Here is a 16,225-nt window from a genome sequence, read left to right as displayed (position 1 = left end):
CTCATCAAGAAGCTCAAAATATCACACTGGAAGGGACCTCAAGGATAAGCGCTCCTTGTATATGTGAATGCAAGTAGCTTAAAGTTAGCAAATACCTCAACATTCCAGTTTGGAGATGTTTTGGTTTGGCCTAACTGATACCTTCTCATTTTTATAGTGGTGGGCACTGCAAGAGAGCAGAATGAGAGTTTAACCAAGCAGCCAGAGACCAAGACAAGCATCCAGGGTCTGTAGTCACCGCCACTGCCAAGGTACCAACAAAGAGCTGCTGGTATCTCTACAACTTTATACCTACAGGTTTAAATGACTAGGTGCAGGGATCTGCTCCAGGTTTATATAGTCAAAAACTTGTTGTAGGAGTGAACAAAATTCATATTATTTCAAAACCATCAATTTTGGGAGCTGTGCAAAGTAAGTGAAAATAACTTTTTAATGACTTCATGAATAATTTTAATACCCTACTATAAACATATACACAAACCACCTGCACATCAAAGCAACTGAGGAACATCAACCACTGTTTCACCACTTCAAACTCAGCTTATTTGTTTATATTTTGTCAGCATTTAATGCCATACCTGTTCTGGAAAGGACATGGAATAGTCCTTCCAAAGGTACCATGAACCAGCTCACTTTCAATTTCTGAGTGGGACAGAAAATTGTATTTATATTTTGCCATTCAAGACAGAGATAAAATTTCCCAGGGAGGTGGTGGAGTTGCTGTCCCTGGAGGTGTTCAAGAGGCAGGTGGACATAGCACTTTGGTACATGGTTTAATGGTCATGGTGGTGTTGGGTTGATGGTTGGACTCCATGACTTTAGGGGTCTTTTCCAACTAAACCAATTCTAGGATACTATGAGGGTCTTGTCTTCACTTTGTCAGAGAGCTGGTACTCACCAAGATCTTCACCTGGCTGTCTGCTAAATTCTCCTCATCAGCTGCAATTTGCAGATTGAGGTTGGGAACTGAACTCTCAAGTTCTCAAAAGGAAATAAAAGTCCCTAGCAAAGGGCTATGTGTGGCATGAGACCACAACTGGCCACCTTCTTCATCAAGAAGCTACTGCAGGCACAAACTGTAGAGGAACTTCTGGTCCCTCAAAGGGGACTCAGAGGGACTCAATCCTTTTTTTATTTTTCCCTTTACTTTGAGTTCTCACTATTGCCATTTGAAAGCAAGGATGCAAGGCCTGTGAAAGTTGTTCCTTTCCTCCTCCATAAGAAAACTCCTCAAATTAAACTCAATTTACCTCAATCTGCCTTCTTGGAACTCAACAAAAATGCAGCCTCCCAGGTGCTGCTATGATGCAGCTCTTCTCCTCCTGACCCATCCTAGTAACAAGACACACAAACCTGCCCACAGCTCCTAAATAAATCACAGAAGATGGAGTTTCCTAATTACACTGGGATTTCAGAAGCATAGGCAGGACCATCTGGTTATAGTTAGAGTGGAATGGGCAGGAAGGTTCTGCAGGAAACTCCTGAAGATTTATGGACATGCTGGAAGTGTCATTCTGATATTAATGACCTCAGAATACAAAGAGAAGAACAAGGATTCAACCACTCACGTGTGTTGCTAAAACACAAATCCCAACTCATACCTAAAAATCAGGTTTCTAGCATCGAAATCTCAAACTCACCGTAAGCTTTGGTCTGAGGTCTTGGCTCAAGATCATCAGGTTTCAAAATAAACCTGGAAGTGCTACTGACCTACAAATTGGCCAGCTTTGGAGAAATAAAGTGAGAAACTCAAACAAGGAGTTCCAGTCCTCCCAAGCACACACAAAACCTAGAAACACTACAAAGTAAATGTGAAGTTGTGGGCTCTGAACTTCATGCACGTGTCCTACAAGAGGTTTTTCGTTTACAGTCCTCAGGGCTTCAGCATGCTCCCATGACATAAATGGGAAAAAAACCATGAACTTTAAAGTCACAGAATGGTTTGGATGGGAAGGGACCCTTAAAGGTCATATAGTCCCTCCTGCAGTCAGCAGGGACATCTGAAACTAGAGCAAGTTGCTCAGAGCCCCAGACAAGCTGACGTGCAATGGTTTCATGGATGGGGCATCTCCCACCTCTCTGGGCAACCTGGGCCAGGCTCTCACCCCAGTCAGTGTTAAACATTTTCTCTTTCTCTCCAATCTGAATCTCTCTTTTTGAGTTCAGACCATCACCCCTTGACCTGTCACAACAGATCCTGCTCAGAAGTCTGTCCCCAGATTTTTCATTGGGCTCTTTACTGTTGAAAAGCCTCCAGAAAGGCTCTCTGAATCCTTCTATTCTCCAGACTGAACAACTCCTCTTCTCTCAGCCTGTCCTCACAGCAGAGGGGTTCCAGCCCTTGGTTTATCTTTGTGGCCTCCTCTGGCCTTCCTCCAAGAGGTCCATATCTTTCTTGCATAAAAAGTAGACATCATCTTTTCTAAAATTGATTCTACAAACTGCAGTTTGTTGTATCATCTTGGAAGCACAAATGCATTTCCTCTCTCAGGCTGCTATGTGCTGTACTGAACCACAGTCCAGGAGGACTTGCTAACACATCCCAGAAAACATCTGCAGAACCAATTTAAGATCCATCCATGAAAAATGCCACACCAAGCCAGATGGTTTTGGAGAAAGCTACAATTATCCCTCTTCAAAACTGTCCACCGACAACACTTTCACAAGGACAGTTAATCACTGCATTTTGCCAGCACAGGTCATGAAATTGTGTCCTGAAATTGTGCTGGGGTGGTCAGAGTTAAGGTCAGAGCTTCTTCCATCTTGACTTTTTATAGAATCATAGAAATGTTTTGGTTGGACAACACCTCTAAGATCACTGAATCCAACAATTGACCATGGCCATTAAATCATGTACCAAAGTGCCATGTCCACCCTCTTCTTGAACACATCCAGTGATAATGACTCCACCACCTTCTTGGGCAACCTATTCCAATGCCTGGCCACTCTCTTTTCACAGAATCACAGAATCACCAAGGTTGGAAGAGACCTCAAAGGTCATCAAGTCCAACCTGTCACCACAGACTTCATGACTAAACCATGGCACCAAGTGCCAATCCCCTCTTGAACACCTCCAGGCATGGTGACTCCACCACCTCCCTGGGCAGCCCATTCCAATGGCTAACAACTCTCTCAGTGAAGAACTTAATCTTCACTTCAAATTTTGTTGGCTTTACTTTTTGAAATGGCTTGAAATTGTGCCAGGGAGGTTTATGCTGACATTAGGAACAATTTATTTCCTGCAAGAGTGGTCAGGCATTGGAACAGGCTGCCCAGGGAGGTGGTGGAGTCACCATCCCTGCAGGTGTTCAAGAAATGTGTGGACACAGCATTTGGGGACATGACTCAATGGCTATGGTGGTGTTAGGTTTACAGTTGGACTCGATGATCTTAGAGGTCTTTTCCAACCCAAACAATTCTATGATTCTGTGATTAAATATGGATGATGTTCCAAAAACATTTGGAACATTAATTACAGGGCAACAGATGTAATTTCATGGCTTGCCTGGAAACCTCTACCTTTCAGTCATTGTTCACCCACGGAACGACAATCAGGAGCTCCAAGCAAAGTGCTAACATATAAAAGGCTGCGTTCATTCATGTACTGGTCCGAGCTACAGCACTATAAAGTACATCAAAAGGTGTTAATGGTTTCAATATTTATCTGCTGCAGGGAAGCACTCTAAAAAAGAAGGCAGGGGGAAAAAAAAAATTAAAAGAAAAAAAAATATTCCTGCTAATGGCTGTGTCTCTCCATTAAAATGAAAAGCTTAATGCATCTTATAATCAGAGGACAATTTGCAAATCATTAAGAGAAATGTAAAATTCCATTAAAATACAAATCAAGAGTCCCTCACTGGACTAATAATCTTTTTTTCTTTTTTTTCCTTTTTTTTTGGATATTATTTTTGCATTTTACTATTTCTGCTCCCAATATCCCGGCTCCCACAAATGATCAGTTCTTGAGCACGCTATTTACCACAGCCTACTTCTTTAACGAGAGACTGAGAGAAGTATAATCTGCTATTCAGAGCAGGTACTAATGAAGAATTCCATATATTCTGAAATTTAATTAAAACCCCAAAGATTTCAAATTAGATGCAATTTGAAATGCCTGGGGCAGAAATACATGCACTTGCGTGGCAAGGGTATCACGCTGAAAGTTGATACCGTAATTGGTCTTGATGTATTTTTGTGTTGCCAGGCTGAAGCACAGAACTCATAACCATATAAAAATTCTCTGTAGATTACCTGCTCATTGAAAATGCCATCACTCAGGTAGTTCTCTACTAAATTACCATGCTACTAAAATGCACAAAGTGATTCGAAGAGAAGAGTGGCACAGCTGGTCGACGCTGCCAATGAGTTATGCATGCGTCGACGCTGCCTTTTTTCTTCCTAAAATATGCTCAGTTGAATATTAAAATATAATTGGCATTCAACCTAAGTAGCTTAAACCATTTTGTTATCTTCTTTTAAACCGATTTGGCTCCTCCACAGTTATTTTCAAGGATGCGATTCACAAACTAATGACACCATCACATTCAGCGAGATTTGTACCATTTTACATTTGTCATAGGGAAAAAAAAAAGAAGAAGAAGAGGGAACTATTTCTGCAGCCTTCTAGGGATGTCCTTTAATACTGGCTCCTCTTGAACATCAAAGGCCCAATTCATGAGGAAAAAGAGAAAGAATAAAAAAAAAAAAAAACCAAAAAAAAAAAAAGGAAGAAGAAGTAAAAAAAAAATAGAAGTCTGCCATTTATGTTGTTCTTGCATATTTTATTCTGAGGAGAGCGTGGGATGCAAATTTCTGGTGAACAAAAGTACGTGGGATGCAAATTGCTAGTGAAAAAAAGTATGTGGGATGTAAATTTCTAGTGGAAAAAAGTGTGTGGGAGGTAAATTTCTAGTGGAAAAAAGTATGTGGGATGCAAACTGCTAGTGAAAAAAAGTATGTGGGATGTAAATTTCTAGTGGAAAAAAGTATGTGGGAGGTAAATTTCTAGTGGAAAAAAAAGAGTGTGGGATGCAAATTGCTAGTGAAAAAAAGTATGTGGGATGTAAATTTCTAGTGGAAAAAAGTATGTGGGATGTAAATTTCTAGTGGAAAAAAGTATGTGGGATGCAAATTGCTAGTGAAAAAAAGTATGTGGGATGTAAATTTCTAGTGAAAAAAAGTGTGTGGGAGGTAAATTTCTAGTGGAAAAAAGTATGTGGGATGCAAATTGCTAGTGAAAAAACGTATGTGGGATGTAAATTTCTAGTGGAAAAAAGTATGTGGGATGCAAATTGCTAGTGAAAAAAAGTATGTGGGATGCAAACTGCTAGTGAAAAAAAGTATGTGGGATGTAAATTTCTAGTGGAAAAAAGTATGTGGGAGGTAAATTTCTAGTGGAAAAAAGTATGTTGGATGCAAATTGCTAGTGGAAAAAAGTATGTGGGATGTAAATTTCTAGTGGAAAAAAGTATGTGGGAGGTAAATTTCTAGTGGAAAAAAAGAGTGTGGGATGCAAACTGCTAGTGAAAGAGCAATGGGATGCAAATGTCTTGTGAAAAAAAATGGATGTGGGATGCAAATGGCTAGCCAAAAAAAAGTATATGGGATGTAAATTTCTAGTGAAAAAATGGATGTGGGATGCAAATGGCTAGCAAAAAAAAAAAGTATATGGGATGCAAATTTCTGGTGAAAAAAGTACATGGGATGGAAATTCCCAGTGAAAAAATGGATGTGGGATGCAAATTGCTAGAGAAAAGGCTATGGGATGCAAATTGCTAGTGAAACAAGTATGTGGGATGTAAATTTCTGGTGAAAAAAAATGTGTGGGATGTAAATTTCTAGTGAAAAAAAGTATGTGGGATGTAAATTTCTAGTGGAAAAAAAGAGTGTGGGATGCAAACTGCTAGTGAAAGAGCGATGGGATGCAAATGTCTTGTGAAAAAAAATGGATGTGGGATGCAAATGGCTAGCCAAAAAAAAGTATATGGGATGCAAATTTCTGGTGAAAAAAGTACGTGGGATGGAAATTCCCAGTGAAAAAATGGATGTGGGATGCAAATTGCTAGAGAAAAGGCAATGGGATGCAAATTTCTAGTGGAAAAAGGACATGGGATGCAACTTTCTAGTGGAAAAAAGTGTGTGGGATGCAAATTGATAGAGAATAGAATAGAATAGAATAGAATAGAATAGAATAGAATAGAATAGAATAGAATAGAATAGAATAGAATAGAATAGAATAGAATAGAATAGAATAGAATAGAATGGAATAGAATTGGAATAGAATAGAATAGAACAGAAAGAAAAGAATAGAATAGAATTAACCAGGTTGGAAGAGACCTTTGATATCATCATGTTCAACTGATCATCCAACACCATCTAATCAACAAACCATGGCACCAAGCACCCCAGCCAGTCTCTTCCTAAACACCTCCAGTGATGGTGACTCCACCACCTCCCTGGGCAGCACATTCCAATGGCCAATAACTCTTTCTATGAAGAACTTCTTCCTAACATCCAGCCTAAACCTCCCCTGGCACAGCTTGAGGCTGTGTCCTCTTGTTCTGGTGCTGGATGCCTGGGAGAAGAGACCAATCCCTACCTGGCTACAACCTCCCTTCAGGTAGTTTCTAGTGAAAAAAGTATGTGGGATGCAAATTTCTAGTGAAAAAAAAAGTGGGATGTAAATTTCTAGTGAAAAAAAGTGTGTGGGATGCAAATTGCTAGAGAAAAGGCTATGGGATGCAAATTTCTAGTGGAAAAAGTACATCTGATGCAAATTTGTAGTGAAAAAATGGATGTGGGATGCAAATTACTAGTAAAAAATGCATATGGGATGTAAATTTCTAGTGAAAAGGCTGTGGGATGCAAATTTCTAGTGAGAAGTACATTTCTGGAGTGAAGAGATTCCTTTTTTCTTGCAGAATGTACTGGTCAGCTCACAGGTCCACGACCTCTAAATGGAAATACAGCAAAGTGGGTTGGAAACAGATCAAAAAGGGACCCATCCTCGGGTCAAGCACCAGCAAAGTAGCTCTATGAGAAAATGGCTTCCTCTCAGATTAATTTATTCATAGATTCATAGAATGGATTGGGTTGGAATAGACCTTAAAGATCATCTAGTTCCAACCCCCTGCCATGGACAGGGACACTTTCCACTAGACCAGATTGCTTGAGGCCTCATCCAACCTGGCCTTGAACACCTCCACAGAGGGGGCATCCACAACCTCCTTTGGCAACCTGTTCCAGTGGCTCACCACCTTCATTGTAAAGAGTTTCTTCCTAATCTCCAGTCTAAATCTTCACTCTTCCACTTTAAAGCCATTGCCCCTCATCCTGATCCTACCAACCCTTGTAAAAAGTCCTTCCCCAGCTTTCTTGTATCACCCTTCAGCTACTGGAAGGTTGCTCTAAGGTCTCCCTGGAGCCTTCTCCAGGCTGAACAGCCCCAGGTCTCTCAGCCTGCCCCATAGTGGGGGTGCTCCAGCCCTCTAATCATCTTTGTGACCTCCTCTGGACCCTCTTCAGAGTTCTCTGTTCCTCTTATGCTGGGGGGACCAAAAGTCTCCCACCCTCAAACTCTTTCAAAACCCACGCCTCAATCCATGGTCACTCCTCATGGCTCCACCAAGAGCCCGAGAACCACAAGTTCAACAGGAACTGGGTAAGACTTCTGCCCAGAAAGCATTTTTACATACTTTTTTGTTTAGTTTTGATTTGAATACAGGGTTGGAAAAAGAATTTGAGACATAAAAGTAGTTTTGAGTCCTGTTGTTTTTATTTCTGAAGGTTGGAGAGGATTGATTTCTGTTTGAAGCAAAAGTGGGGGAAAGTATTGGATTGCAAAAAATCCATTAAATGTCTAGCAAAACAGTGACTTTCTGCTTATCAAAACTATTCTCACATGAAATGGTAATAAAAGAAGGTGCCAGTCTCTGGAATTTGAATTTTGTGTTGGCAGACAGAAATATGAAAGCCTGTCATCTCTTTGCACTTGGATCTGCCATGTCCAGATATGTGAAGTACTAACGCTTTCCAGCAGATTATTTCATATTACTTTAAAATAACACATTCTAAAAGCCTAAAGAGAAATGTATTTGCATGGCTGATGAAGCTGCAGGAAGGAAAGGGAAAAAAAAAAAAAAAAAGGGAACTCAGGAAAATTTCTTAACCTTTTTTTCCTTTTTTCTCCCTGAGTGAATAGAATCTTTATGACAAAATTAGGAGCATTTCACAAATTGCAGCATAAATAAATCACAGACTCGCAGAATCCCTGAATCTCAGCATGGTGGGGGTTGGAAGGGACCTCTGGAGATCACCCAGTCCAACCACACTGCTAAAGCAGGGGTACCTACATCAGGTTGCCCAGGATCACAATGTCTGGGTGGGGTTGGAATCTCTCCAGAGAAGGAGACTCCACAACCTCTCTGGGCAGCTTGCTCCAGAACCCTCACACCAGAGACATTTCTCCTCATCTTCAGGTAGAACCTCCTGGGTTCCAGTTTGTGCCCAGTGCCCCTTGTCCTGTTACTGAGCACCAACAAGAAGTCTGTCCACATCCTCTTGCCTCCCACCCTTTAGCTCTTGCTGAGCATTGATCAGATCCCCTCTCAGGCTGCTCTTCTCCAGGCTCAACAGCTCCAGGTCACTCAGCCTTTCCTCCTCACAGAGATGCTCCAGGACCCTCAGCATCTTTGGAGCCTCAGCATGGGTTTCTTGTCACTCAAGTGCAGGACCCAGGACTTGGTCTTGTTTACCTTATCCCACTGGCCTCAGCCCATCAATCCAGTCTGCCCAGCTCCTCCCATAGAGCCTTCCTACCTTCAAGCAGATCAACACTCTCACTTGGTGTTGTCTGTAAGTTTACTGAGAGTTCACGTGATTCCCTGCTCTCCTCCATCCTGAGGTTGTTCCTCCTTGATCTTTTTTCACAGCTACTCTCAGCCTTTGGTTTGAAAGGTGACCCAGATAATGTGTCACCATGTGCAGACCTGCAGAGCCCTCCTTCTTTTCATGAACAGAGTAATTCACAGCTAATTTGAAGAAATAAGGTGGACTCTGTTAAAAAGCAAGTTCTGCTTCAGGTGTACACCTGCATTACAGGGACCTGCCAGAGGAACTCCAGACTCAAGGATACAAAAGTGTGGCTTGGTGATGTTGCAGGACTTCATCCGGTGAGGATGGCGGGCATGGCATGGCATGGCATGCACAGAGCAGAGCCCCAGGGCTGCTGCTCGTCACAGGGCGAAGGAAAACTCTTGTGCGTCTCCAATTTCCTCTGCTCTTGATGCTCTAATGAGCCATCTGGTCTGCAAACACAGGACTGCTCCTCGCTGCAGTGGCCAGTGCTGCAGTGAGTTCTGCAACCACAACCACGACCATTAGAAAGCACAAATGATGAAAAGTCAGGAAATTCAGGACTGGCCAATTTAACATCGTCTTTGCCATCTCACAGGACCACAAATCAAACCTCCCATGTCTTGGCTTGCAAATATTACCGGGGCAATTTTTCTTATCACAGAATCATAGAATGGTTTGAGTGAGAGGGGACCTTAAAGATCACGCAGTTCCAATGTCTTCTCCTCTTCCGGCTTAAGAGCCCAACTCTCTCAGCCTGCCCCCACAGGAGCGGTGCTCCAGCCCTCTGATCATCTTCATGGTCCTTCTTCTTCTTCATATATAAAGTGAGCTAATGACCTGGGCATATTACAACCAGTTAATCACTTCCCATTACTCAGTGATTTTTTTCTGAGGTGTCACACCTTGAAGTCATGCTATAGAGAAGCAAGAAATACCCAGCTTTATCTGTGCTGAGTGGAATTCTGTGTTGAACACTGACACAAATTCTTGAAGATTCTGCTGTTTTTCCAAATACATTTAAATAAAAATAAATCTGCTGCATGGGTTAAAGTGGGCAGCCAGTAAGTCAACAAGTCACTCCAAGAAGTACTTTGAGGCACTGGAGTACCTCCAGAGAAGGGCAAGCGAGCTGGTGAAGGGTCTGGAGGAGAGGTCTGGTGAGGAGCAGCTGAGGGACCTGGGGTTGTTCAGCCTGGAGAAAAGGAGGCTGAGGGGAGACCTGGCTCTCTCCAACTCCCTTAAAGGAGGCTGGAGGCAGGTGGGGGTTGGTCTCTTCTTCTAAGGAACAAGTGGCAGGACAAGAGGAAATTGCCTCAAGTTGTGGCAGGGGAGGTTTAGGTCGGACATGAAGAACAATTTCTTCCCTGAATCGCAGATTCATTCAGGTTGGGAAAGTCCTTTATGATCACCAAGCCCAACCATTAACCCAGCACTGCCAGGTCACCACTAAACCATGTCCCTCAGCACCACATCTGCACAACTTTTCAATCTCTCCAGGGCTGGGGACTCCACCACTGCCCTGGGGAGCCTGCTCCAGGATTTGACAACCCTTTTAGTGAAGAAATTGTTCCTCATGTCCAGTGTGGTGCAACTTAAGGCCATTTCCTCATGTCCAACCATCTGTAACTAAGGTGAAGTTAGTGGAGACCAATCCCACCTGTCTCCAGCTTCCTTTCAGGGAGTTGTAGAGAGTGAGAAGGAACTCCCCTGAGCCACTCAGAGCAGCTATGGATGGTTGGTACCAGCCTTGAGGGCTGGGATAACACCAAGCTGTGTGCTGCACCATGGACAGATGTCTTTCTCCAACCTGGAAGATATCTTTACTTTCTGAATTTATAGATCTCTCTGGTTTTGTTATCTCCAAGTTGATTATTACTACTTTTCTTCCCACCTATCTTAGTACTTGGCACAAAAGTAGCTGCAGACATCTGAGCATGAATTGAGAAATGCTTCATCCCAAAAGCACTTCACACTTTTTTGTTTTATGAGGAAGCTCTTTAATCAGTTTCACAGCATCACTACATTTGGAAAAGACCTCCAAGATCATCAAGTCCTACTGTTTATCCAACACTGCCAACCTCTGAACCATATCTCACAGCACCACATCCACACGGATTGTTAACACATCTAGGGATGGTGATTCCACCACTGGGCAGCCTGTTCCAGTGCTGTCCCTTTTGATGATTCATTGGATAAGCTGCTGCTGAAAAGAGATCACTGTGATGAGAAAAAGCCTTCACAGCTTTGGATCCTTATGCTCTCACTGATGTTTATTCTGCATTTTTAAGTGCCTGGAGAAATGAGTAGGCACTTTCAAATGTAAATGTGAAAAAGTAAATAAATACCAAACTCCTAATTTAGCATTTTTGACTCACAGACAAATTGAAATGTACAATGTCATCCAGGATAATGTGATTTTTGTCTTACTCTTCTACTAAATCATTTCCAAAACCAAGTTTCTTCAAATCTTGGATTTTTTTTTTCCACATTCATTCCAATAGATTGGTTTTTTTTTTCCCTCTATTTTAAGAAATTATTACTAGGAGAAAGTAAGAGAAGAGAGAAATGTTATCATGTTGATGTGCCAGTTAATTCTTCATTGGTGTTTCCATTACATAAGAGACTCCCCCCATAAAAACACGCCCATCTGGCCTCACTCCAAGGAGAAATCACACAAATAAATTAAAGAAACCTGAACCTGCGCATCTCAAAATGAGAAAAATCAAACTGCCAATTCTCCCCAGCACTGAACCTCCCATAGAAAAGGTCAGACCCCAGCCCAGACAGCAGGATCACTAGCCATATCCTTCATGAAGCCACCAGAGTGGCAGAGAAACCCGACACTGATGGGTCACCAGCCATGTGCCATTCCCACCATACAGGCACCTCTCAGACAGATCTGAAATTAAAGTTGAAAAGCTTTCCTTCCACCTCCTAAAAAAAAATGATGGTGATGACTGATTTCCCTCAAGGAATCTTTCCTTCATGATCATGCAGTCCAAACCCCCTGCTAATGTAGGGTCACCCACAGCAGCTTGCCCAGGATCACAATGTCCAGGTGGGTTTGGAATCTCTTCAGAGAAGGAAACCCCACAACCTCTCTGGGCAGTCTGCTCCAGGGCACCCTCACACCAGAGACATTTCTCCTCATCTTCACATGGGACCACCTGAGTTCCACTTTGTGCCTAGTGCCCCTTGTCCTGTTACTGAGCACCACTGGGAAGAGTCTGGCCCCATCCTCTTGCCCCCCACCCTTTAGCTCTTGCTGAGCATTGAGCAAATCCCCTCTTGGGCTGCTCTTCTCCAGGCTCAACAACCTCAAGTCTCTCAGCCTTTCCTCCTCACAGAGATGCTCCAGCATCTTTGGAACCTCTGCTGGAGTCTCTCCAATGGTTCCCTGTCTCTCTTGAATTGGGGAGCCCAGAACTGCACACAATACTCCAGATATGGCCTCACTAGGGCAAAGTAGAGGGAGAGGAGAACCTCCCTCAACCTCCTGGCCATATTATTTATACACTGGAGGAAACCATCAGATGTCTTGGCCAGAAGGGTACATTTCTGGCAAAATGCTAGCTGAAGTGAACAACCACCCTACTGAAAAGCCATTCAGATGTGTTCATGCTCAAACCTTTCAGCCATCATCTATTAGAAGCTGAACAATGATATAGGCTGGGCAGCGACTGGCTTGAGAGCAGCCCTGAAAAAAAGGACTTGGGGGTGCTGGTGGATGAGCAGCTCAACATGAGCCAGCAGTGTGCATTTGCAGCCCAGAAAGCCAACCAGAGCTTGGGCTGCATCAAGAGAAGTGTGGCCAGCAGGGCGAGGGAGGTGATTCTCACCCTCTACTCTGCTCTGGTGAGACTCCACCTGGAGTACTGCATCCAGTTCTGGAGCTCCTATTACAGGAAGGATCTGGAGGTGCTGGAAGGTGTCCAGAGTAGGGCCATGAGGATGAGCAGAGGCCATGAGGATACACTGAGAGAATAGGGGTTGTTCAGTCTGGAGAAGAGAAGGCTCCAAGGAGACCTTATTGTGGCCTTCCAGTTTCTGAAGGGGGATACAAGAAAGCTGGGGAGGGACTTTTTAGGCTGTCAGGGAGTGATAGGACTGGGGGGGATAGAAAAAAAATACAAATGGGTAGGTTCAGACTGGATGTTAGGAAGTTCTCCCCCTTGAGGGTGGTGAGACACTGGCACAGGTTGCCCGGGGAGGTGGTAGAAGCCCCATCCCTGGAGGTTTTTAAGGCCAGGCGGTACGTGGCTCAGAGCAACCTGCTGTAGTGTGAGGTGTCCTTGCCCATGGCAGAGGGGTTGGAACTGGATGATTCCTGAGGTCCCTTCCAACCTCTTATTGCCATTGACGAAGCACTTAGGAGACAGGTGGCAGCAGCACCCTGGCTGATGGGAGCAGGGAGGGGATGGGTGCCATGGTACCAACCTCTCTGGAGCAGGGGGTGGTGGAAGGCTGGCACGGGCAGGCTGGCTGTCCTCGCTGGCTCACAGAAGTAGGCACGCAGCCACTCCAGGCACTGCTTCAGCGGCTCTGGCATCTCCTCCGTGCCCTCGCACACCTTGCAAGCAGCTGAGGACTCTGCCCTGTTGCCAGAGAGAAGATAGCAGAATTATAATTATATAATCAGAGATTCAGAGAATGGTAGGGATTGGAAGGGATCTCCAGAGATTATTGCATCCAATCCCCCTGCCAAAGCAAGATCACCTGTGGCATGACATACAGGAATGCATCCAGCTGGGACTGGAATCTTTCCAGAGAAGGAGCCTCCACAACCGCTCTGGGCAGCCTGCTCTGGGGCTCCAGCACCCTCACAGTAAAGAAGTTTGTCCTCATGTTGTGGTGGAACTTCCTGTGTTGAAGCTGATACCTGTTGCTCCTTGTCCTATTACTGGGCACCACCCAAAAGAGACTGGCATCTTAATCTTGACACCCACCCCTCAGATATTTATAGACATTAATAAGATCCCCTATCAGGCTCCTCTTCTCCAGACTAAACTGCCCCAGGTCTCCCAGCATTTCTTCATAGGAAAGATGTGCAAGTCCCTTGATCATCCTCATAGCTCTCCTGCAGTAGCATCCTTGATTCTCTCTGCAGTAGATTCCTGTCTTGTTTGAACTGGGGAGCCCAGAATTGGACACAGTAATTTAAGACCAGGCTGGACGAGGCCTTGAGCAGCCTGGTCTAGTGGAAGGTGTTCCTGTCCATGGCATGGGGTTTGGAACTAGATGATCTTTAAGGTCACTTCCCCCTTGAGCCATTCTATGGTTCTATAATGGTTAAAATGATAAAAATGAATATTCCTTCTCTCTAAATTTGCAAAAAAAGTAGTAAAATAGCTCAGAACATTCACTCTGGGGCTAGAGTTCACCTATCTTCTGCTCTGATAAAGCTGAAAAGGTTCATAAAGCACTACCAAAATGAATTCTCATCGCCTCCAGAAAGGCAGTGATGACACAGGGCTGCTCTTATCTGGAAAAACAAAAAAAATCAGAAGAAATTGCTGAGAAGAAAGTGATGCCATGCATGATATCCTGGGGAATATCAGGGAGCACAAAACCCTCCCAAAGCCACAGCAGACAATGCATTCTCATGCTTCCTGGGTGGGTGGAGGTGAGGCTCCTCCTCCAAGTCCCCCCAGGGGCACAGTCCTTGACTCCCCAGGGACCATCCCCGGGGAAAGGAGGAAACAGCTTTCTGCTGAACCCGTGCATTCCTCTGCCCCGTTTCCTTCCAGTGACGGTGGCAGGTTTCTGCTTTCCTCCTCTGATTGAATTGGAAGGAAGCAATTGAGAATTCATTTGATTTTCAATGGCAGCTCCTGCTTGCAGGACACTAAAGAACACAGCGAGCAAACAGAAAGCACCTGCAAACAAAAATGTACTTCCCTTGCTGCTCTTCTCATAGAATCGCTTCAGTTGGAAAAGCCCTCTAAGATCATCAACCTAACACCACCATGGCCCTTAAACCATGTCCCAAAGAGCCACTGCTAAACCTCCCCTGGTACAACTTGAGGACATTTCCTCTTGTTCTATCACCTGATACTAGGGAGAAGACACCAAGTCCCATCTGGCTCCAACCTCCTTTCAGAGTTGTAGAGAGCAATGAGGTCTCACTTCAGCCTCCTATTCTCCAGATTAAACCACCTCAGTTTATTTCTTTCATTTATTCACCAAATGAGTGCTTTTCAATTTCTTTTTCAATTTTGCTTTCTGAATCTGCTATCTACCTTATTTTGCTATTTCATAATCTCTCTGCTACCAAAAAAAACCCAGCACCCAATTTTTGCACAGATATCTATGCCATGGACCTCAAACCAAGCTCTTGTCACCATGGATGATCTGTTATTCCATGCATGTACAACCCTCAGCAGAATATGGCTCAGTTTTACTGTGGATTGTTGGAGCTATGACAGTATAATAACCACAGAAGACAATAATGCCTCTGAAATCTCAAAAAGAAGTTGGTAGACTTTTCTGCTCCATTTATCCAGAAGAGCATAGGAAGCACTCAAAACTCCAGTCACCTTATGTTTTTCACATCATCTTGTTTCACATTCTCTCGAGTCTGGAAATGATTTGGGCTGTAATATCATCATAAAACCAAAAGACTTCCTCTGCTCACTGCTCAGCAAGTGAGCAGCCCCCAGCAGCTGGGCTCCCCATGCTGCCACACAGGCACCATCATCTCTCCCTCCTCCAGAAAGGCACCAAACTACCACAGTTTCCCCCCAGACTGGGTGGGAAAGAGCACAACAGCATTATTTGTCTGAGGCCTCATGGTTACTGTCAGGTCATTAGATCTGTATTTAATAAATTAAATAAAAGACAGAGAATCACAGAATGTTTGGGGTGGGAAAGAGCCTTGAAAGCTTATCTAGTCCAACCCCCCTGCAGTTAGAGAATGTTTTTACCATGATGGTGGTGAAGCACTGTCCCAGATTACCCAGCGAGGTGGGAGATGTCCCATCCCTGGAACCACTGCAGGTCAGGTTGTTTGGGGCTCTGAGCAACCTGCTCTGGTTGCAGATGTCCCTGCTGACTGCAGGGGGATTGGACCGGATGACCTTTAAAGGTCCTTTCCAACCCACCCCAGTCTGTGCTTCTATGATCTAAGAATTCAGGAAACTGAAGGGAAGGTGTGAGAAATCCAACTGCCTCACTTTTGCCCTGGAGAATTTCATTATTATTTATTTTAGTCCTTAAAAAAGTACCAACAACTTTTCTGCCACCGTGGCTAGAATAATGAGCAGCATTTAGTTAAAAATGCAGAAAGGCTTTTAAAAAACCCTTCTGCTTCCAATGGAGACATCTCTGCACTTGATCTCATTACTGAATTCCATTAGGTGCTGCCTGGCAC

The 16,225-nt window shown here is 43.9% G+C and overlaps 1 protein-coding gene across 1 annotated transcript in view; it reads right to left on the bottom strand.

Moving 5' to 3' along the window:
• MGMT (O-6-methylguanine-DNA methyltransferase) overlaps positions 1-15,835 on the bottom strand; it is a 37,513-nt gene extending 21,678 nt beyond the window's left edge. The window contains exons 1-2 of the mRNA XM_054174612.1: positions 15,780-15,835; positions 13,294-13,451 (exon numbers count right to left, since the gene is read on the bottom strand). Of these exons, the coding sequence (XP_054030587.1) occupies positions 13,294-13,451; positions 15,780-15,835 (214 nt within the window). The remainder of the gene's footprint in view (positions 1-13,293; positions 13,452-15,779) is intronic.
• Positions 15,836-16,225: the final 390 nt, after the last annotated feature.

Source organism: Dryobates pubescens, chromosome 30, assembly GCF_014839835.1.
Source record: "Dryobates pubescens isolate bDryPub1 chromosome 30, bDryPub1.pri, whole genome shotgun sequence".
NCBI lineage: Eukaryota > Metazoa > Chordata > Aves > Piciformes > Picidae > Dryobates > Dryobates pubescens.
The sequence above is the reverse complement of the archived record's forward strand: the minus strand, read 5'-3'. Positions and strand labels throughout refer to the sequence as shown.